Genomic DNA, 23,563 nt, shown 5'->3' on the forward strand with positions numbered 1-23,563 from the left:
GGAGGTTGAAAACATTTTGTTAACATTTTAAAGGAAATTATCAAAATTATATCAAATTAATCCCCAAATAAATATTTTATTATAAAACAAAAAAATACACCTAAATACAGAGTAAAGCTACTTATTATTTATTCATTTCTAGGCAAGATAAGGGTCTGAGAGTACAATGCAGTTCAAATAAAGTAGCTACCTGGCTTGATAAAAAAATAAATACTCATTAAAGGTAGAAAATTATTATGAATATTGAAAACAAATATGCAAGACATCTTGAAAGTTTTACAGATTTTGCACTTAAAAATTATAGTTGATTAGGAACTATACTGTTCTTCTACATTGATACTAAAATAGCTGCATTTTGGCTTAAATTACAACTGGTAATAATCTATCCATTTGTACATAAACACAATATTCTTTCTACATTTTCAATTAAAAATTATACAATATTAAAAAGCTTATAAATTGCCAACAAAAATGTAAACTCATTTATACATTTCTGACATTAGGGAACTAATTATTATAATTATTATGTTATGGAATGCCAAACATGGGCAACATATCTAAGTTATAGAATAGTTATGATGAAATAATAAAAGAGGAAAAAAATTTCAAATCCATAATTTAGTAAATTTGCTCATTTAAATTAAAAAAAAAATCACCATTATGATTAAATGCGTCAAATTCCATGAGGTTCTGAATGTGTGGATCTTGTTGCTCTGCTATTTTTTGAAATAAGTGACTTCAATCCAAATCCCCGTTTCCTTTATTTTTCTTTAAAAGGATCAATTTTTTTTAAAAAAAGTATGTATGTATTTATTTATTTATTTGGCTGCATTGGGTCTTCGTTGCTGCACGTGGGCTTTTTCTAGTTGCGGCAAGCAGGGGCTACTCTTCATTGAGGTGTGCAGGCTTCTCATTGTGGTGGCTTCTCGTTGTAGAGCACAGGTTCTAGGCATGCGGGCTTCAGTAGTTGTGGCTCGCGGGGTCTAGAACGCAGGCTCAGTAGTTGTGGGACACAGGCTTAGTTGCTCCGTGGCATGTGGGATCTTCCTGGACCAGGGCTCAAACCCATGTCCCCCTGCATTGGCAGGTGGATTCTTAACCACTGCGCTACCAGGGAAGTCCCCCACTATGTTTCCGGTACAATTACACTGAGATAAAATTTTAGGGGGTAAAAAATTTTTATTGAAAGATAAGATTGGTAAACATATTCTTAATACAAAAATGTGAGCATCTGCCACAATGAGATTTATCCTGTTGGAATACTAGACTTACTGGAGCAACTGATACACATATGCAAATGTGTCACGGTTAGGAGAAGGAGTTTAATGACCACCAGATTTTTCTTTGTTTGAGTAAAATGGCTGGAACAGATTCAGTATAAGACTACGCAGATCATAACTTTGCTTCAGTTCCTCCCTTTCAGCAAGCCTTGTGTCACGCATTTGAACAATGTATTAGACACATGCGGTAAAGAGCTTCTGGCAAATTGGAATCTCTTGATGGGACTGTGAGCTGGTAATTTTGAGGTAGCCAATTTTCTGAATGTGTTGCTATTGTAGGGCTCCTCAAGTCTTAGTCATATTAAGAAGGAGCCCAACAGGTTACCTGTTGGTTCAGCTATGCTTTCTTTTTTCATGTACTCACCAATAAACAGCATGTCAACCTGATCCTACCAGAAAAATCAACAGGCTGCCTGAGAAAATATCTCACTTGCTGTTCTCTTTACTTAATGGAGTTTTAGGGCATTAAAGGCAAGAAGGTACTTGGAAAATCCAAAAATGACCTGTCTGTATTAGGATTTTTCCTTGTACTTTTGGGTGCATCAAAAAAACCCACTTTAATATAGAAATGAATACTTGCTAAAAGAGCAAACTAAACTGCTGATATCTAAATGAACAAAAGGAGGAGAAATAAGCTAAAACTGGTAATATATACTTACTACTGTGCATAGTATTGCTTTGAATTGGTGAAGTTAGATCAGATACAGGCAGTGTTTTCACCTACAATACACCCAGACTCCCGAAAACCCTTCAATTAGCCACTGATCACATGGTTTCTGACATGTCTAAATTATGATCTTTGCTAACAACAGATCTGACTGGAAGAGGTGACGTGTACACCCCTCAGTGACCTCTCTGCAGGGCCAGCTTTATCCCCTTTAACTGCTATAACGAGGAATGTTTATGCTAAGTATATTAGCAGTCAGTAGTACTGCAGTTGCTACTGAATGGCTATATATTTGTATGAAACTCCACAATTCAATTTCTATTTAACAGGGGACAGGCTAGCAAAGAAGTATTTGGATAACTTGTTACCTTACTTACTAAGTGAAATGTCCATATATCAAAAAGGAATAATTCCAAAATGTTAAAGCACATTATCTTCCCAAGTCCATTTGGTCTTTGAAAATTTGTACAGCCATTAAATGAAACTTCCTGTCTTTTCCAAAGGGCATGATACTATGTACCTTTACCTAAATATCGTGACAATTAATAGAGACTGTTCTCATGGATGCATTTGTCTGAATGTGGAAAGTCTGCATTCCTAGTGTTTACCGCAAACCCAGCGAAGGTGATGATCCGTCTGAACGTCAGTCAGTTCTCCAACAGTTCTCCAGCTGCACTGGCAGGCATATGCCCGTGTTCCTTTCTTCTTTACCAACTTTGTTTTTAATTTGTGGAATTCTGGCATATTGTTCCTATTAGTAAAACAAAAAGGCTTTAGCATAGTAGCTTTGTTCAGTGCTTAATGACTTAAAAAAAAAAAGAAATTCTAACTGCTTTATTTTCCTATCTTCACAACATCCAAACACTAAACTACCTGCTGTTCTCACATGAAAAACAGAAGATACACTTTGGTGTTCTCTTTCTGAGGATTTCAATGTTTTTAAATGGCAATCCTCTAGGTCTGTTTATTAAGGCTGTTGTAGAACACAGTGACCTAAAGAGCTGAAGAATTATTGATCTGTCTTATCAGAGACTACACGATATAAGAATAGAGTGGAAAAGATGGTGGTTCATCTCCTACCTCAAATACTCACCTGTGCCATATTTTAAAAGCCTGCAATGTGGCAAATGGAGGGCATATAAGAGGCATAAAGATAACAGGCTTCTGATGGGTTAACTATAGAAATTTTTCATTAATAGAGAAAAAGTGCTTGTTATTTCTATGTGTTGAATTCATATTATATCTCATTTGTTTCAATGATCTGCTTATTTACATATACTACCAGAAACAAAACAAATGCCTATCCTGAAATAAATGTCAGTAATTTTAACATAATTAAATCTATGCGCACATGAGAAACGATAACCATCTGACTTGATGCTATTATAAAAAAGACTGCAGAAGTTAAATTTAATAATAGAAAATCAATTATGATTTTCATAATCCATCTACTGAATTTATGTAAATATTCCATGACAAAAGAAAATGAAAAAATTCAAAGTGAAATGATGAAAAAATACATAGTGAAATGATGAAATACAGTATAAGTATTTTTAAAAAAAGAAATACACTGTTAACTGTTACTTGTTGATGTCACTGCAACAGAAAGCAGGAAACAAAGTGCCCTCTGGTGGCCAATGGGCACCACATTCAGTACTGCACAAAATTCAGGCACAATTGAGGTTAGACCCTAACAAAACCTAAGAGATTTTCCAGGCCAACTGTCTGACTTCAGGAAACTGAGACTTTGACCAGCTGAACAACTTAGCTAAGGTTACAGTGAGATAGGGGAAGAACTGAATGAATAAGTTTTACTGCAAAGAAAAAAGCCGAACAAAACTAAATGTGTTTAATGAAAACTAAATGGCTAAATGAAGGACTGTCCTTTATTCAATCTGCAATATATTTTGACAAACTTAACATGTGATACTTGATTGAATACTTAGAGATTTCAGGAATAGGAATCATGAAAGCCAAGGAACTATCAATAATTAATACATTTCAAGTAGTGCATATTTCAAAAGCTGAGAAAGAAAATTTCATTATTTCCCATAAAGCAAACACATTTTAATAGAAAAATAAGAGCATTTTATTTAGCTATTATGGCAGGATGGTCAAGTATAGCTTATACTTCTTTTTGAAAATTCTAGAACTTGTCAAAGCTAGGATATACTTATTGCCCTCAAGTGTTTCATCTCCCCTCTACTTTCAAGCAGATCACATCTTCATTCACAAAATCAGGCAGTGAGATGTGAAAAGGCCTCCATTTCCTAGCTTTCCCCTTGAACACATCAGTATATGAACTCTTTCCACCCAGGCACAGAGGTGGCCTCTTCCTATCCAAGGCCCACTTTTCCATCAGACCCCAAAGCCTCCAGGACCTTGTTATTCACATAACCTTCCCTTCTCTTGTCTTCCCCACCCCCCCACAATATAAACGTCAAAGCATCTCCTATCTTTTTTTTTTTTTAATATTTATTTATTTATTTTTGGCTGTGTCAGGTCTTAGCTGCAGCACGTGGGATGTTTCACTGTGGCATGCAGGCTCTTCGTTGTGGTGAGCGGGCTTCTCTCTTGTTGTGGCACATGGGCCCCAGAGCGTGTGGGCTCTGTAGTTGCGGCATGCGGGCTCTCTAGTTGCAGCACGTGGGCTTAGTTGCCCTGCGGCATGTGAGATCTTAGTTCCCTGACCAGAGATCGAACCGGCGTCCCCTGCATTGCAAGACTGATTCTTAACCACTGGACCAGCGGTTAAGGGAACCACTGGACCAGGGAAGTCCCAGCATCTCCTATCTTAACTAAATGATCCCTTAACTCTGCATTCACTGACAGGCTTCCAAGTCACCTTTCTGGGTAATATCATCCAGTTTCATGGTTTCATCTACCACTTTACAGTCTACATTTCTTTTTTTAAAATTTATTTATTATTTATTTTTGGCTGTGTTGGGTCTTCGTTTCTGTGCGAGGGTTTTCTCTAGTTGCGGCAAGCGGGGGCCACTCTTCATCGCGGTGCGCGGGCCTCTCACTATCGCGGCCTCTCTTGTTGCGGAGCACAGGCTCCAGACGCGCAGGCTCAGTAGTTGTGGCTCACGGGCCCAGTTGCTCCGCGGCATGTGGGATCTTCCCAGACCAGGGCTCGAACCCGTGTCCCCTGCATTGGCAGGCAGATTCTCAACCACTGCGCCACCAGGGAAGCCCCAGTCTACATTTCTTATCTGAGCTTCAGAGCCCCAAAGAGTACGGGCTCTTGACCTGGGATTTTGGGACCGCACTAGGCTTTATTTGGGTTGGGTACTATGAAATCTCTCAAATTGTAATTTTTCTATGTATTTGCATATTTGAATTTTTCTGTGGGTATGTTGAGAGGATTCAGATTTTCAGAACAGTTCTTGATGTGAAAAGTTTAAAAACTCTTACATTAACACTAGAGGAGACTCCTAGAGATTTACATGAGAATGGATGCCAGAGAGGTGTGAAGAAAGCCTCTCAGTTTTCTTTATGCTACTGAAGAGTGCTGCAATAATTCTGATGACTTGTATCTGAAAATATAGTCTTTGCTTAGGCACAGGTTTGGGGGATCAAAAATGCATGATATATGTACTTTACTAATTTTTAGCCCTTAATTTTTATTTGAAAATGTGAATGTATAGTTCAAATACATTTTTATAACTTAAAAACATTAGGTATTCACTGAGTATTTAAGGGTGTACAAATTACAAAAATATGAGTAAGACACTATCCCAAGCACAAGGAGGGAGGCAGACATATACCAACGTAAGATATTTTCAGTCTTTTATTACAGTAAGTGCTACAACAGGTGCAACGTGCTGTGGACACACGGGAGAGGATGAGTTTACTTCCAAGTTGAGAGAGTGGTAAAGGAATCATAGAAGATGAGCAATGAACCATACCTTGAGGGACAGGTAGGGTTTAGGTAGATAAAATGGTGGGAAGGTAGCCCAAGAGGTGGAGAGTTTATACTAAGTCATAGGGAATGGGAGCATTGTTTTGATGTAGCTAAAATCTTGCAAAGGTGAAAAGTATATTGTGGAAAGACAAACAAAGCTGGGTGATAGATAGATGGGGACTGGATTATGGAAGGTCCTGAATGCCATGCTAAGGAATTTGGACATTATTCTGTAAGCAGAAGGGTTTTGGGCAAGAGGACGGCATACTCAGAGTTATGCTTTAATTCTCAGCAAGTGAAGGGTGGTCTGGAAGAAGAGACTGTACACAGGAAAATCAGTGAGGAGGCTACTTCTGAACTCCTGTCCAGAAGTAACATGTCCTTAACTAGGCTGACAGCAGACAGATGGAAAGGAGGAGATGATGCGAGAAATATCAAAGAGGTGGAGGCCACACAATCTGGCCAAGGCCACCAAGAGGCATTACTGCACAATAAGAAATATAGAGTTGTACATTAAGTACATTTTTCACAGAGTAAAGTTCTTTAGAAACATACCTGAAAAACAGATAATCACATGATTTGTCCCACCCATAGTCATCGTAGCTTACTACCCAGAAATCACAGGCTATACAACGCAGATGGTCACATGCTCTGTTCAGAGAAAAAGCACTGTACATTAGAAATTACTGGTAAGTTAAAATATGAAAATATGCTGATTTATTCATAGACTATACCACATATTACAGATTACTGAGTAAACAACAGAAAAGTAAAGATGAATCTGATTATAAATTTTTATACTATTGGTCTGATTACCTATTTGAACTTTCAGGTTACATTTCTGCACAAACCCACCTATTTTACTAAGATCTTGCATACTGATACATATATGCACACATGTATATTTACATATATAAAAGAAAAAAAAATGGATGTGTAGATCTTTTAGTTCAATGGTTTTCAAATTTGTCTGAGGGAGATCTTCACTTAAGCTACCTTCTTTACGTGTTTCCCTTCCTAATGAAAATTTCAGGATGCCTCTATCACAGAATTTGCCACATTGTATTGAAATGCTGGGACAATATCTTATGTGTGCTGGGACAATATCTTATTTGTTTCTGTTTCCCCACTACTTGGCATTAATGTATTCATTCACTCACTTAAAAAATATTTACTGAAAGCCTACTATGTGCTGGTGAGATTCTGTCCTCAAACAGCTTAGATTCTAATTCGAGAAGAAATAAGCAATACTCATAAATTATGTAGCATGTTAGAAGGTAAAAAGTGCTTTAAGTGAAATAAAAAGTAGAGTCGATAAAATTGGAAGTACTGGGAGGAAGTGTGTTATAATTTTAAATACAATAGTCTGCATAGGCTTCACTGGTAAGGTGTATCTAAGCAGTTTCTTTAAGTGGAGTGGTAGTTGGTAAAGGAAGTGGGGTTAAGAGAAGGTTATATTTAAGAAGGAAAAACAGCAGGTTTGTATACTGATGGCAAAGATGCAGTGAAGGGAAAAATGCTGCTGATGAGAGAGGGTAGAACTGCTAGAACGATGCTCAGCACATAACAGGTACTCAGTGACAACCTGAGGAACCGAAATGCCAAGCAAATCTCAAAATTCATATAGTACATAGTAACTTCAGGAGTAAAATGATAATATATGGTAAGAATTATGAATTGCTGCTGTAAACCATTTGACTTGTATAATAATTGTGATTTAAAGATTCTCCATTGTTTGAAGTATTTTAAAACTAGAATCAATATAGATACATTTGATCATCTAAAAATTAAAAGGAAATAACAAGAGCTTTTAAGATACCAAAAACTAAGTGAAAAGACCAATAATAGAGTGAAAGAAAACATTTTCAACACATAGTCAAATACTTATACTGATAAAGAGTGCTTACAAATGACAACAAAGAAAAAAAACCTAAAAATATACTCTATGTCACTAACATAGGTACCATAGATTAGTAGTTAAAGAGTGCAGACAAGATTGCCTACGTTCAAATGCTGATTCCCTAGCTGTGTAACTATAGTCGAGTAACTTAACTTCTCTGTGACTCAGTTTCCCTATCTGTAAAATGGGGATAATAATGCACACCTCATAAAAGAATTATGAGGAGCTAACCAAATTAATATTGATAAAGTGCTCATGACAGTGCCTGGCATACAGCATTTATTAAAAAGTTAAAATACTACATAAAGAATTAAAATTTCAAGCAACCATGAAATATATATTTAAACCAATTAAGTGAGCAAAAATTAGCACTCTCAGACATTTCTGGTGGGTATGTGAACTGCTATAACCTTTTGGGAAAAATCTTGGCATTATTTTAAGATTAAAATTATACCTAGCTGCTGCACTAGCAATCCCATTTTGGGGAATATATTACATATAAATAAAAGCACCAGAGTATAGGCGTGTATCTCAAGAATAATTCCTACTGCAGTGCTGTTGAAGTGGCAAAAAACAGGATACCACCTGGATAGCTATCAAAGAGGGAAAAGACTGAATAACATTTATACTATGGAATATTAGGCAGTTGATAAGAGTTAATTAGATTTAACTACTGACACAGAGGTGCACAAGGCAAGGTACACAATAACATATATAACATGATCCTGTTTTTATAAAAACGACCCCCCAAATTTTCCTGTATAGGTGTTTATAATAAGTTTGTAAGAACATGGAGAAAAATGTGGAAGGTAATATACCATGCAGCTATCACTGGTTGACTCAGGAGGGGTGGGAATGGAGAGGAAGGAAGGAGAGTACTATCCTTCTCCTTATACATTTTGACTTTTAATTTTTTTCAAAAAGCATATAATACTTCTGCAATTAAAAAATAAAATAAAATCCATCACTATATTTTTTTTCACTTATTTCCCTCTAAAATTCAGATAACTTAACTTCAAAATTGCAAATATATTTTGGCCTGAAAGTTTCTTTGAGAATAAATGCTTTATATTTCTAAAAACATTAATCACAACAATAATTAAACACTTAAAATCTTAAGTTTCATAAACAATTCCATATTTCCTTTTAAACTTTTAGCAATTTATGAAGTTGAATTTGTACATATGGAAATTCAACACAATTACATTTGTACACATTTGAACTTGGATTTTGAATGTACAAGTCAGGAAATGCAAAATGATGGTTCCCAAAGATGCTGTAACTTGCTTTCTTATGCATATGTATTTATTACATGATTGCACAGAGTGTTAACTTTAATGCCTTAATACATATGTGCAATTTGGCTGAATTACTGCTGTTGTGGGAACTATAATTTAGAATTTCCTGACATTTTGTATGTGTAAAATTTCAACCATAATGTAACATACAGCTTTTTAATTTAAAATTTAGTAGTTTATTCAAATCTATTCACACTAACACATTTTCCTACAAACACTGTCCTTTGAGAAAAATAAAACTAACTTGCAGCTAAGAAATCATTCTGCTGCTACGATTCACTCTATTAGACCATTATTATACCAGTCTATGGAATAATCCAGGCTTGCAAGTAGTTTAAAAAATAATGAGGAGAGTAAAATTCAATTTGGCTTGAAAATAACACCTTGGTTTTATCTGTATCTTATTAATGCCACCACGCTTTGCTACTGCTCTTTCTCCTTTACACCAAGTGGGTAAAAGATTCAAATCTTTACACTCTAAAATCATTCGAGATTATTCTCAAACCAGAGCTTTATCCAAAAATCAAACAAACATAACACATGAAAAATAGGCAGAACAGACTCGATTTCCTTTATGCCCTAGGCATATAAATCAGTGCTTATTTTCAGGGCTTAAATATATTTTTCTTTTATAACTATATATAAAAGAATATCTAACATAAAGTCATGGTTCCAATGAAAGATAAATTGTCAGGTCTTTCCTCTAAAATGTGAGTAAATACAAACATGGAAGTGTCACCAACAGCTTTGTCCTTTTATCAGGCTAGTAAGTAAAATCTTTACTATTTTAAAGATGTTAGTGGTGGGAATGTCCCAAATATAGCCCAATATAGTCTTCTGCACAGACTCTGGTTCTCAGTCAAATCCTGTCAGATCTACACAGCGGACTGGGGAGTCTTGCTGTTTGGGCAGCTGGAAAACAACAGCTGCAATAGCAAAAGCGGCTTCCCTCTTTCATAAATTATACAAGCTTCTACAAATTGGTATACTAGAAGGCGTAATGGACTAGGCATCAAGTTACACGTCTGAGTCCTTGCCTTGGGCAAGGCACAGGGCTTGGGAGTCATTCTTGACAACTTTCTCTCTTGCCTCCAACAGCCATTTAATCACTGAATTCTGTCAATTCTATGTTCTAAATATCTCAAGGGTGACCCTTTTTCCCTACAGCCACTGCCACCACTTAGGTCACAGCTGCCATCACTGTCTCTTTCCTGGACCACCGGTACCTACTGCCTGTTGACTGGTCTCCCTGTGTTCTCTCCTATCTTGTTCCTCCAACTTCCAATCCATTTTCCATTCTGGAACCAAAATTTCTTTCTTTAGAAACACACATATGACTATGTCACCCCTATCTGCTTAAAACAAACCCCCAAACAACCCAATGGCTTCCACTGCTATAAGACATATTTTTCTAAAATCCTCCAGGTGACCCCAAACCAAACGTCCCCTGACTACCTCTCTCCAGCCCCACCAGGAGCCATTCTTTCCCCCACTCACTACACTCCAGCTCACCTGGCTGCTCTCTGTTCCTCCCACACCCCTGGCTCCTTCCAGCTCAGGGATCGTCTAACACGGTGGGTCCTCTGGCTCCAACGTTCCCCTGTTTTTACTTAATTCCTACTTATTTATCATATCATAGTCTGATTAAATGTTATTTGCTTAGGAAAGCATTCCCTAACACTTCATATTAGTTAGGATGCCAATTATCTATGCTTATGGTATTCCGTACTTACCCTTCACATTACATATTATGTGGAAATTAAATAGTTATTTGTGGAATTAAAGTCTCTTTCCTCATCTAGACTGAAAGCTCATTGAGGGCAGGGAAGTGTCTATTTATTTGTTCACCACAATGTATTCACTCAAAACCTAGGACTTAGCAAGGACATGATGAATTAATACGTGTTTAATGAATTTGACATCAGTGCCTCAATTTCCTCATTTATAAAATGGGGTTAAAAATTCTTGCTCTATCTGCATCTTGGTTTTTCCCTGTGAAGCAGGTGAACCAATACACATATATTTACAAAAAAGTGCTCTGGACAGTATAAAGTACTTCACACATATAATATTTTACATGTACGTGAATATGTATGTGCTTATCTTTCTGTGTGCGCTGATCTATGTCATGAAGAAGGTGGTCAATGATTAGTATCGTTGTGATGGGTGAAGAAGAAAAGATCTGTGAATATAAACATTTACCTGTGCATATATATGCAAATTGTATGTGTTTTCACTTCTTGTCACTGTGCAAAAGGTAGGAATGGGGTCGAAAGATTGTGGCATTCTCATGGATCAATGTTATATAATAGACATACATTGAAATTCCATCTGGAACGAGATTCTTCTCTGCTAGACTAAATCAAAGTAAATGTAAAAATATACTACATAAAAGAAAATCTTAATAAAATATTTACTCTTGGAAGTAAACCAGAACACATAGAGATATTTCCTGAGATAAAATGGAAAAGTAGTAGAATATAGGATTCTTGCAGCTGAGGTGTAACACAATGAGAAGGCAGCACAAACAGATGAGAAAGACCCACAAATAACTGCAAACTAGTGTACCTACAGTAGCTAGCTGACTTGCAACATGGGTGCAATTTTAATGTATTATTTCATTTAATCCTTACAATAACTCAGTTTCCTCACCCATAAAAACTAAAGTTTTTATGGGTGAGGAAACTGAGGTTTTGTAAGATTATATCCCTTCTCAAGGCTTCACAGCTCGTAAGAGGCAGAGTGAATATCTGAACTTAGGTATTCTGTCATCAGAGCCCTTTTTCTTCATGCCCTGGGTATAATCATTTGTTTCTTTATCAGTTTCTCTACTGGCCAGTGTTTTATCTTTTTTGGTATCTAGTACCTAGGACATAGAGGACATTCAATGAATATTTAAAAAAAGAAAAGGAAAAGGAAGTTCAAACAGAATGACAAAATGAGTCTACAGTAAGTGAATTAAGCAGGTATAAGACAGTGGGGACATGCATTAGAAAAGAGTGTCATTCTAGACAGGGAGTAAGTGTAAAGATACTCAGAGGCAGAAAAATGTAAGTGGAAAGTAGAAGGATAACAAGTGTTCTAGTGGAAGTAGAGTATCTAGCCCAGGCTTTAACTGGAGGTGAAAGAACTAAAAAGAGAAGAGGAAGAACAAGGACAACAATTTGGTAAAGCAAACTAAATGAGTTTAGAGTTAATATGAGACAGATGGCAGCTCTCATTTTCCTTCTGAACAGGGGAGAGGTGCTCAAAATGTTATGTTAGGTATATTTTCTTCAATGCTCTATGTGGGTGAGACTACAGAAGATGGAAGTGGATGGTAACTAGGAAACGTTTGCCGTATAGCTCAAGGATGACTTGAGGGAAGCCTGGATTTGAGGCAGAGTGGTCTGGCAATGACCGAGACAAATCCAACCGGGTAGACACAGTAAGTCAGGATCGATAAGCAACCACACTGTATTCTTCTCTAAGGGCATTTTGTGTCTCTAATGCTTTGAATAGACAGTCCTCAATGCACGACGATTCAGGTGCTATCAACTCTTTATTTACAGCCCTCACAGCAGGCATCACCCCTGTGGGCTGCTATAGCCTGTCTGCTGCCTGGTGTTCCTGGTCCAGGCTTCCCCAGATTCCCAGTTTCCCTCTGGTCCTATAACCCTTTTTTTCCAGGCCTCCTAGGATCTAGGCCAGCTCTACCACAACCCTCCAACAATGTCCTTTTGGATCCCACTTCCATTATTCAATATAATGGTTATCTCTCCTGAAACGTGATCAGAATGCAATCATATAGCTCAGTCTTTTATTTCTTAAAAAATTATCAGAAAATGAAAAAGTGCTTTAGAAATAACTAGACAAAATATAATAATCTAGTTAAGTAGGCCTCTATAAAAATAGAACCAAACTTAACAGGACAGTAAAATGATTTGCTGAACTACTTACAATAGACAAGACATGGAAACAACCTAAATGTCCATCAACAGATGAATGGATAAAGAAGATGTGGTACATACATACAATGGAATACTACTCAGCCATAATAAAGAATGAAATAATGCCATTTTCAGCAACATGGATGGGCCTAGAGATTATCATACCAAGTGAAGTAAGTCAGAAAGAGAAAAACAAATACCATATGATATCACTTATATGTGGAATCTAAAATACAACACAAATGAACTTATCTACGAAACAGAAATAGACTCAGACATAGAGAACAGACTTGTGGTTGCCAAGGGGGAGGGGGGTGGGGGAGGGATGGCTTGGGAGTTTGGGATTAGCAGACACAAACTGTCATATATAAAATGGATAAACAATAAGGTCCTACTGTATAGCATATGGAACTATATTCAATATCCTGTGATAAACCATAATAGAAAAGAATATGAAAAAGAATGTATATATATGTGTAACTGAATCACTTTGCTGTACAGTAGAAATTAACACAACATTGTAAATCAACTATACGTCAACAAAAAAAAATTTGCTGAAAATCAATCTGTTTCCCCACAATGACAATGGAATAGGCTAGGAGTCTGAGGCTGATAGGGGCTTGGGGTAGGTAGCATCATGACCATAAGATTGCCCTGAAAGAGGTACTGAGTGAGATACTGGGTGAAGGGAGGGTTGGGGAAGAGACAACAAAAGGAGGGTTTCTGCTTTTGAAATACGTAAAATCAAGAGACTGTGCTTAAGAACTCCTTGGGTACTACAGACCCACAGCTTCTCATGCTGACTGGTCAAGGCAGTGTGGGTGACACATCATATAGTTCACCTGTCCTACTCACTGGTTTCCACTGCCTGGAAGGAAAAATGGCAAGGCAGAAGCTCAACTCCTGGTGTCTTGTGGAAACCAAGCTGGGATGGAAGTGATCCAGGCACTTCAAGTGGATCTTAAAGAAGGGTGTCAACACAATGAACAACACATACCCAACACCATAGCTTTTAACAGCTATCACCCAAGAATAATAAACATTTCAGTAAGGTGTTCTTAGACTGGCTAACAAAATATACCTTTTATTATGAAACAGACTCATGCCAAGATGATAAGATCTATGTTTTAACAGGGTATCAATTTGGAAAAACCTAATTAAGAAAGTATAACATATTTCTGACATCTTACCTCTGTGAAGTATTTGTCCCAATCCCACATGGAACAGCGCTTCCACCAAGGTATACTGGGCTGCAGCTGGACATGTTCAACAGATGGGAGAAAAATAAAATTAAAACATAAAAGAAACATGAGAAGTTAATTTGGCCTCATTGACTCTATATTCTTGTAATCAAATTGTATATTTTCCTGAGCAAGCCAACTATTTCAAGGAAGAGGTATTTATTCCAGGGTCAGTGTGTTATTGGATAAAACCTATATATTCAGGAACACTCAAGGAGTTAAAATGAGTCACAGAAAAATGTGTTTGCCAAATAATGTAAGGGACAAAGTAAACACTGAAGAATATAACAGAACATTAATTTTGAGAAACCATTCATACTTTTTTTTTTTTTTAAACGCAGCAGAAAATTATTTACAATAGCAATAACCTCCCATTCAAGTTCCTTTACACTAAGGAGTCACAGACCATAAGAACACTGAAAATGTTGCTATTGGTCTGTCTCCTGAAAGCCGACCAGTGCTTTGTTGCTCAATGTTGTTAAATGGTAACAAAATCTACTAGACCACGCTCACCAGTGTGTATAATTCACCAAAGCAATCCCAACTTACCTCTTACCAAGGCCTTGAAAGGAAGCTCTGACAGATGTGTTACCTGAAGATTTAGATTTTAATTTCTGTTACAAAAACAAAACAATAAAAGGCCAAGGGTAACTTAGAGAATTGTAACATGAAAACTAATATTCTTTATTTTATAACAAGAATATTTAAAAAATGGCTTAAAATTTCCTATGATTTTAAAGTTTCTGAAATGAAAACAATGATCAAAACCCTTTAAAGGCAAAAGGGAAGTAGACCTCCCTGAGGAATTTACGAATTACTATGCTAACGTTTAGTCTAGAAAATTGATATACTGCCATTATTAGCATGCTAAGATTTAGAGTCACTTTATAACTCTTCAGTTAATACTAGAGTTCAATGATTTAATATGAAGGAGCTGCTATTTAAAACTTCATCCTGGAAAAATTCAACTGAGGAGTAAAAAAACCTCAGACTCATTTTAAAGGCTGTGAATGGTACTCACCTGAACTAAAAATAAACTAACCAAACTCCTGGGTAACTTCAGGAATATTAATTTTGATCAAATGGAATGGTATCAACCATTAGATGTTCAAGGAAAATGTACAGCTACCTAGTCACAACCATACAGTAGTTCCTATATGGTTACATAACATCATCATTAGCAAGCATTTATTAAGTGTTAACTGGTATAAGGTACCAAACAACATAGCCGACCACATACTAGGACCACCGTCAAGGAAAGGAAGTAGGATGGAGAAAAGGCAATTTAAACTATGCAGAGACATGCCATCATTTTACCTAGTAGGTGAGGAAATTTAATGGAGGCAAAAATACTTTACTATTTCTCTTAACTCTTTTATTTGTTGAATAAAACTGATGTTAAACAGAACTGGAAACATTTTTGGTGCATAGCTGAAAAGTAATAATGTGCCTAAGTCTCTTTTTGTCTTTGGGAGCATGCTCCATGTGCCATCCAGGCTTGTGTTTACAACTCAAAGCTGGCACACTGGGACATCTACTGTTGTTTCTGGGCTTTCTTGTGGGAGTCTGAGAGTGGTTAACGAACAAGACAACCTGCAACTGATATAATATTGTAAATCAGCTATACTTCAATTAAAAAAAAAAAGAAACACAATAGAATGGGTGAGCAATGGGGGAGGAAGCAATACTCTCAAGAGCATGACCTGGCCTCCAAGGACAAGGTGGGCATGGACTGGCAATTCACAGACACTTCTTTTCCTCATCCAATCAGTGTTTTACATTGATCTGCTTTCCTCCAGAAGTTTACTTGGGTTGCTTTCTCCCCTGCAGGCTGGAAAACTGGATATAATAACTAACTTCAAAAAGGGAGCCTACAGAAGAAGTGCATAAAAGCTTATTTCTTCATGATTATAAGAGCTATTTTTGTTTCAAATTAGTGTATCTTCTCTAATACTTCTTTAGAGAAGTATATCCTTCTCTTTCTGAAATGCCTTGAACTGAAGAGACAGTGCCTCACATACAGATACATACCCTGTAGTGCTTAATAAATAATGAATTGCTCGGGCTTCCCTGGTGGCGCAGTGGTTGAGAATCTGCCTGCCAATGCAGGGGACACGGGTTCGAGCCCTGGTCTGGGAAGATCCCACATGCCGCGGAGCAACTGGGCCCGTGAGCCACAACTACTGAGCCTGCGCGTCTGGAGCCTGTGCTCCGCAACAAGAGAGGCCACGACAGTGAGAGGCCCGCGCACGGCGATGAAGAGTGGCCCCCGCTTGCCGCAACTAGAGAAAGCCCTCACACAGAAACGAAGACCCAACACAGCCAAAAATAAATAAATTAAAAAAAAAAAAATAATGAATTGCTCAGATGATCAATGAATAACATCAGGTAGTTTTTTTCCTACCACTAATTAAATTAGTATTGCTATTCAGCATTTATGATGCATTCTGTTCGCAGAGTATTCAACACCATTGCTATTGTGTTGACATGTTATTCAACTAGGCCACCAGCTTATTAATTTACCACAGATGAACTGAAAATGTTAAATTTAGAGAAATTAAGATTTTTTAAACTTGGTTTTATTTTTATTCTTTTTTTTTTAATTGAAGTATAATTGAACTACAACACTATGTTAGTTTCAGGTGTACAACATACTGATTTGGTATTTCTATACATTACAAAATAATCACCACAAAAAGTCTAGTCACTATCTGTCACCATACAGAGCTGTTACAGTATTATTGACTATATTCCTCATGCTGTACATTTCATCTCTGTGACTCATGTATTTTGTAACTGGAAGTTTGTACATCCCTCATGTATTTCACTCATCTCTCCCACTCCTCTCCCCTCTGGCATAGAGAAATACAAAGCTTAAGATCTATACCAGTCACTTGATTTTTAGTCTGACAAAAAAAGAAGTGGCCCATATCCATAATCTTAACACAATCATTGCCTAGTTATTTTAGGTCCACTGTCTTGCTTTAATCTTCCCTACCTTAAAAACAAACCAACCAACCCTCTTTGGTATTATATTTATCTCTTTGATTTTTTTCCTTGTGGTCCTTGTAATTTAGACTTCCATTTGGTCTCTTTCTAACAAATATATATATATATATATATATATATATATATATATATATATGTATATAAATAAATCTATAAATCTAACAAATATATTCTGTGCCCACCAAACTGGTAAAAATGAAAGTATATACATTCTCATCGCTGCTGGTGAGAAGAATACAAATAAGACAGTCACTTTGGAAAACATTTTGGCAATGGGTAGAAAAGTCGAAGATGAGCACACCTTGTGACCTCCTAGGTTTATATATCCTAGAGAAACTCCTATACATGGGTTAAAAAAAAAGACATACAAAGATATTTGACGAAGCATTGTTTGTAAGAGCAACAACTTGGCATAATCAAAATGTCTAATCACCAGGGATGTAGATAGATAAACTGTGGTGGAGTTACGTAAGGGACTGCTATACATTAGTTAAAATTGTTTATGGTTACACACATATGTAATAAAAGTATAAAAGTATGGATGGAAAGGCTAATGGTTACCTTTGGGAAGGAAGACAGTAGCGTAAGATTTGGAGAGTTCTTAAACTATAATTTTTATTTCTTTAATAAAAGTCCAGGGAGCTCCCTGGCGATCCAGTGGTTGGGACTCAGCGCTTTCACTGCTGTGGCCTGGGTTCAATCCCCGGTCAGGGAACTAAAATCCCGCAAATCACATGGTGTGGCCAAAAAAAAAAAAAAAAAAAATCCAGAGGAGCAAATCTGGCAAAATGTTAAGATATGTTCAGTATGACTAGTAAATATATAGGTGGCTGTTATATTATTTTATGAGCTTTTATAAAGTTGATATAGATATATAAGCATTTAAAAAATTAAAATACTACCAACTTAACTGATTAGTTCATGGGATGAGAGCAATGGCAAAGCATTTGAGATGCTAAGCACACTCCTATAATGAAAGCTGATTTTGGTCTTTTAGAAAAGTATTCTTAGAGTACACAAATAAATACAAGTAACCAACTTCATCTGCAAGTTGACTTTTGTTCAACAGCTTTTCTAATTTCTCATTCTTGCTGAGAAATAAAAAGCAAAACACACAGTTTCTAATTTTTTTTTCTTATTTAAATCTAAGTGGAATAATTTCTTTAAATAATTGTATTTCTCAGAATTCAAAGGACTATAGATACTTGTGTATTCTATAAGTTTTCAGACTATTCTAAACATGTCTTGAGATAATGGAAGAATTACTGTACATTTAGAACATTTGACTTACAAAGCGTTTTTTGTCAAAGTTGGGCTCTTCAAATATTTCGTTAATGAGACTGTCAAGATCATGTTCTTTTTTAAATGTTTCTGTTGATCTGAAAAAACAAACAACAAACAAACAAGAAAACAGCTGAAGCTTAAGTGCAGATAAAGTCAGCCAGCATCAGAAGAGTTTTGTTTAAATAAAGTCCATTACTAGAGTTGATAACAGAAGGAGAAATGTGATGTTATTTTTTTCCTACTATGGACATAGCCTAGGTTTCTTGAGAAAAAAGATGTAGTTCATCAGGTACAAATTCACATGTGTACTTTTACATACTTAAAATATAACATTTAGAGCCGTATGTTATACATAAGAGAAAGGTGGGTATGCACTTTTCTAAATTACATCAACCATTTATTTAAGAATACAAAATATGTACAATTATAAGTAGAACCTGAGAATTATAAACAAAGATAAATTTAATATGTCTAATTTTCCCCTAAGGGTTCCATTGTAAGTCAAATAATCATATCTCTTTACTACAGGAGCCAAAGGTTATATAACCAAATGATCAATTACACACATACACACAAAAAATTGATATTTGCTTGACAGAGTATCTCAACTACCTCTTTACCTTCTGCAGGTAAAGCCATCACAGGATTACTGACAAACTGTTACTGCATGGAACTCCTATTTAATAGCTAACATTTACTGAATACTTTACATAGATAAGATATAGGGACTGAGAGATTCAAAAACTCGACCAAGGTCATATAAACAGTGGGAGGAGAGGCTTGGAATTGAATCTGGGGCAGTCTAGACACCTAACACTAAATGAGATTAACTCTCTTTAGAGTTAACGTTACAGATGATGTATATCATTATAACTTTATAACTTCATTGGATCATTATTTGTTTTAAAAGACAGGTTTTTTAGACTAACTCTCTATTTCTAGAAACATATTTGCTCCGAAATTGTTAACATCAGGATTATAGCCCTTCTTTGATACTGCTTAGAGTAAGATAATTAACCTGATGTAAGAAAACACAGAGGCTACTGCCTAACACTGAATGTCTGATTCCATCTATGTCCAGGCTTTGCCTCTTCAGTTTTTCCCTTTCTAACTTTTACCCTTAATATCTTCCACTGTATACTGGTTTCTTCCCAAGTATGCTAAGTATGCTTTCTTCTTCAAAGAAACATTCCAAAACCCCTCTTGAAGCTGCCACCCTATTTTACTCACTACTGAAGAGTAGTCTATATCCATTATTTCTACTTCCTTACAAGTATATTGGATTTAGCATCAGCTGGTGATCTGGATAACGGTTTCTTAACCTTAGAAATACTGACATTTGGGACCAGATAATTCTTTGGGGTGTGTGTGTGTATGTGTGTGTGTGTCACAGTGAGAGGCGCAGGCTATTGTGCACTGTAGCATGTTTTACAGCATCCCTGCTTCTACCCACTAGATGCCAGTAGCACACCCTTCCCCAGTTGTGACAATCAAAAATGTCAAGACATTGTCAAATGCCCCTTGAGTGGTAAAGTCATCACCTGTTGAGAACTACCCACCTAGTTTAAATTATTTAACCTCTCTGAACTTCAGACATTTTATATGTAAAAAGGAAATCTAGACAACTGTTTAAAACTTCTTCCAGATGTAATATTCCATCTCTGGCCTCTATATCCCTCAACTATAGTGAAACTCTTTTTTTCAAAGTCACTACTGCCCAAATCACTATATTCAATGGCCTTTCTCAGTTCCAATTCTCTTTAATCTTTCAGAAGCACCTGACACTTGTGTACCAATTCCTTCAATTTCTTTTGTGACAGCAGGTTGCTAAGATGTCCTCTAGAAATTCTCTCCTCTGGTTTTCATGATGTACTCTCTGGGTTCCCTTCTCTCATGCAATTTCACAATTTCAAGAATCAGATGCATTCAAACTTTACCAGTCTACTCAGTACTGTTAGGGATCCAAACTATCAGCTTACATAAGATTCTGGTCTGTTATTAGATCACACAATTTCATGATGCCTACGCTTGCCTATGCTTTGCTACAGAAATGGGAAAAAAATGCCATCATTTCATTGAGAAAGCATATAAATTTTAAACGACAGTATACTTTTTGTCTTTTGATGCTGTAATACAATAATCTTAATCAAAGGTTAATAAACATTTATTGGTTTCCTACTTAACTTTGCTTCCTATATTGAATCTTGATTTAGATATAGTTTCTGTCAAAAATAAAATATATATTCTAAATAAAATAAAGGTAAACACTTGAAACCCACAATTAAATGTGAAAGGTATACATAAAAGCTTAAATCTAGATGTACAATGTCCCGGTAGACTTGGAAATATGAATTTGGGCAAGCAACTATTTTTCTAGGTCTTGGTCAGTGAAATGAGGATAATAATAGTATTCACTATGTAGGGGTGCGGAGATTAAATGAAATAACACATATAAGGCATATAAAAAGGACTCAATAAGTATTGGCTATTATTACAGCTATCATCTATGAGGTTATGATATTATCTCTAAATATTCCCATCTGTATAATCCTTAACCACTTTATTCTTATTGCAGTTCAACTCACATCAGTCTTTTTTATTAAAAAAATAACTGATCATATATTTCTCTTTACCATTTTGAACTCTTCATCAAGTTGTATATGTTCTGACCATTTATATTAGCAGTAGTTCCTGGTATCCAGATGTGGCATGGTCATTTATTATCTGCAGAGCTATCGTTTTTAAGGGACAATTTCAGTATTTTAACTCTTTTAAGAAAAAGAGATACAGGCTATATCACTACACAATTGGCAGGTAGTCTCCTATTAATAAATTCATAATGTAAATCAGTTCCTAACTTTTAGGTATCAATTTTGGCTCAGGACAAAATTTTAATATTTGACATTATATACTACATTTGTTATTAAGTTTAGGGTCTTTGTTGCTGTTTTTTTGCATAATTTACCTTTACAACTACACTGTCAAATGATGTGAATGACAACACTTGAATTCAACACATGAATGACAACAGTACTGGTTTGTTACAGCTTCTATAAATGTATTATTGAAAAATCTGAGGTAGTAAGGTGGGATGGGATGCTACAAGGATTATGGATGGATTTTAGTAGTATAACAACAGGCTACGGAGAGGGGTACAAAAGGACCTGTGCTTGGAGAGGATCCGTCCACCTTAGTAACCCTTTCCATTTTCAGCAGCCTGCTCCAAGACATTCTATCCCTCTGTGCTAGTTCTCCTAAGATGAGTAGGCTCTGGAAGGCTCTTTGATAAATTTTCTCCATGCCCCAAAGGAATAAATAAAAAGAACAAAAGAACTTGCAAGGTAACATTGTTGTAGGATAGGAATGGTAGATGTGCTGGGAATGAGTACATAAGAATGTCCAGCATTCAAGATAATAATATACAAATTAGTGAGAGTGATATTTGCATAAACAGTCAAATGAGCATTAGCCCATTCAAAGCAGTCATCTTTTTGGCCGAGTCCCCACTAGCGATGAACCCATGCCCCCTGCATTAGGAGCTCGGAGTCTTAACCACCGAACCGCCAGGGAAGTCCCCAAAGCAGTCATTTTAGTTGGCTCTACAGTTTTCTTTTAGAATGCTGCCAAGTACTCGAATAATTTTTAGAACTTCTGTTTCTAAATTTTAGACTCTTTCCAATGTTTTTATCTTCTGAGGGTGAATTTTTATAAACAAATGTCATTAGAGGTAAGTCTAGTAAATTGGGTAGCAATGGTGCCGGGTTCTGGGAAATCACACACAGGTGCGCAAAAACAAAACAAAACCCACAGATGCAGCCATAAATGAACAAGATTGACTTTCTTGGGTTGTTCCAAAGCTGCCTCTGTGTAATTCCACAAGCGTCTCCAAGAAATTCAAGCAAGAGTTACTGCAGAGGCTCCCAAGCCATCACTTTGAAGGACAATACTCATTCTGGCAAAAATTTCGGTTTTTTGGAATTGAGGGGGGAAGTGAGATAAAGAAGAAAGTCCTATTATTGAATAATTACACAGAAGAAAAATGACTGACAAATTTGAAAGATACTTTTTTTGGATCAAAAACCAAGACTTAATAAAATTCCCCAAATTTCAATTTGGATGCCTGAGATCCTCTGGGACCCTTAGCTGGGGCCGTGGGGAGAAGGAAGGTGGCTGGATTAATAAAGACAGTGTTACCAATAATTAAACCTTTTAATCTTAAATCTAATCTCATTCAATTCTCTGAGCTTAAAAAAAAATATCAACTAATGATGTAATAGAATGGAATCGTTTTCTGCAACAATTGGCCTAAGAATTGTTCTGCCTTGGGAATGGGGTCCCAAGAGGACCAGAGGCAATAGGATGAGGTTCTCTGTGCGGGCACCTCAAAAGCGGAAGAGAATCGCTCACGCAAACGGAGGCCCGGGTCACCGTGACCCCCTCGGGGCTCAAGAGAGAGAGCCTAAGCTGCACCCCCACTCCCCCATCGGAACCCGAGTGAAGCCGCGGGCTCTCAGAGGCGGGGCATCGGCGGGGCCAGTCCTCTGGGGCTTGCTCGGGGGCGGAGTCGGGCCTTGGAAAGAGATGTTAGGATCCTCCAGGCCGGGGAGTTGAAGTGTGTGCGGCCCCGGAAGTGGGGAATTGAGAGTCTGGGCCCTAGCAGGGAGAGGAGCTGGAGGTTGCGGGCGGGGGTACGTTTCTTTGGGTCCGGCGGCGGAGGGGTGGCTTTAGGACCTGAAGCAGGCTTCACCGTAACAGCCCACCCCTCCCGCCTGTTAACCTGAGATTCTCTTTTGCCTCGGCTCGGTTCCGGTCGTTGCTGAGGATGCCGCCGCCACCGCCTCCGCCTCTGGGCCGTTCGACCATACCCAGTCTCAGTGGGTCTGGTCTGCAAAACTTGGACTCGACCTCATCCAAGAGCTCGTCCAGGTCCTTCGCCATCTTGAATCGTCATGTCCTTCCCCTGCTCTGGTAGCTACAGCACCGTGTGGTTTCCAGGGGCAACGCGAGGAGCCGCAGGGCGCGCTGGTCGCCCCCGCGCATGCGCGAGC

The 23,563-nt window shown here is 37.1% G+C and overlaps 1 protein-coding gene across 3 annotated transcripts; it reads right to left on the reverse strand.

Annotated features, from left to right (window-relative positions):
• Positions 1 to 587: 587 nt before the first annotated feature.
• On the reverse strand, positions 588 to 23,495 carry CFAP418 (cilia and flagella associated protein 418). Of its 3 annotated transcripts, none has more exons than XM_061171658.1 (6): positions 23,293 to 23,495; positions 18,523 to 18,610; positions 14,772 to 14,836; positions 14,172 to 14,237; positions 6,410 to 6,505; positions 588 to 2,698 (listed from the first exon to the last, which is right to left on the reverse strand). In XM_061171658.1, exons 1-6 carry the CDS (start codon positions 23,451 to 23,453, stop codon positions 2,545 to 2,547), a joined length of 630 nt encoding a protein of 209 aa, XP_061027641.1. In that variant the 5' UTR covers positions 23,454 to 23,495; the 3' UTR covers positions 588 to 2,544. The 3 variants fall into 3 exon arrangements, with proteins under 3 accessions (XP_061027641.1, XP_061027640.1, XP_061027642.1); XM_061171657.1 differs by having other exon boundaries at positions 6,410 to 6,523; XM_061171659.1 differs by lacking the exon at positions 6,410 to 6,505.
• Between the last annotated feature and the right edge of the window lie 68 nt (positions 23,496 to 23,563).

This window comes from Eubalaena glacialis, chromosome 17 (genome assembly GCF_028564815.1).
Source record: "Eubalaena glacialis isolate mEubGla1 chromosome 17, mEubGla1.1.hap2.+ XY, whole genome shotgun sequence".
Classification (NCBI taxonomy): Eukaryota; Metazoa; Chordata; class Mammalia; order Artiodactyla; family Balaenidae; genus Eubalaena; species Eubalaena glacialis.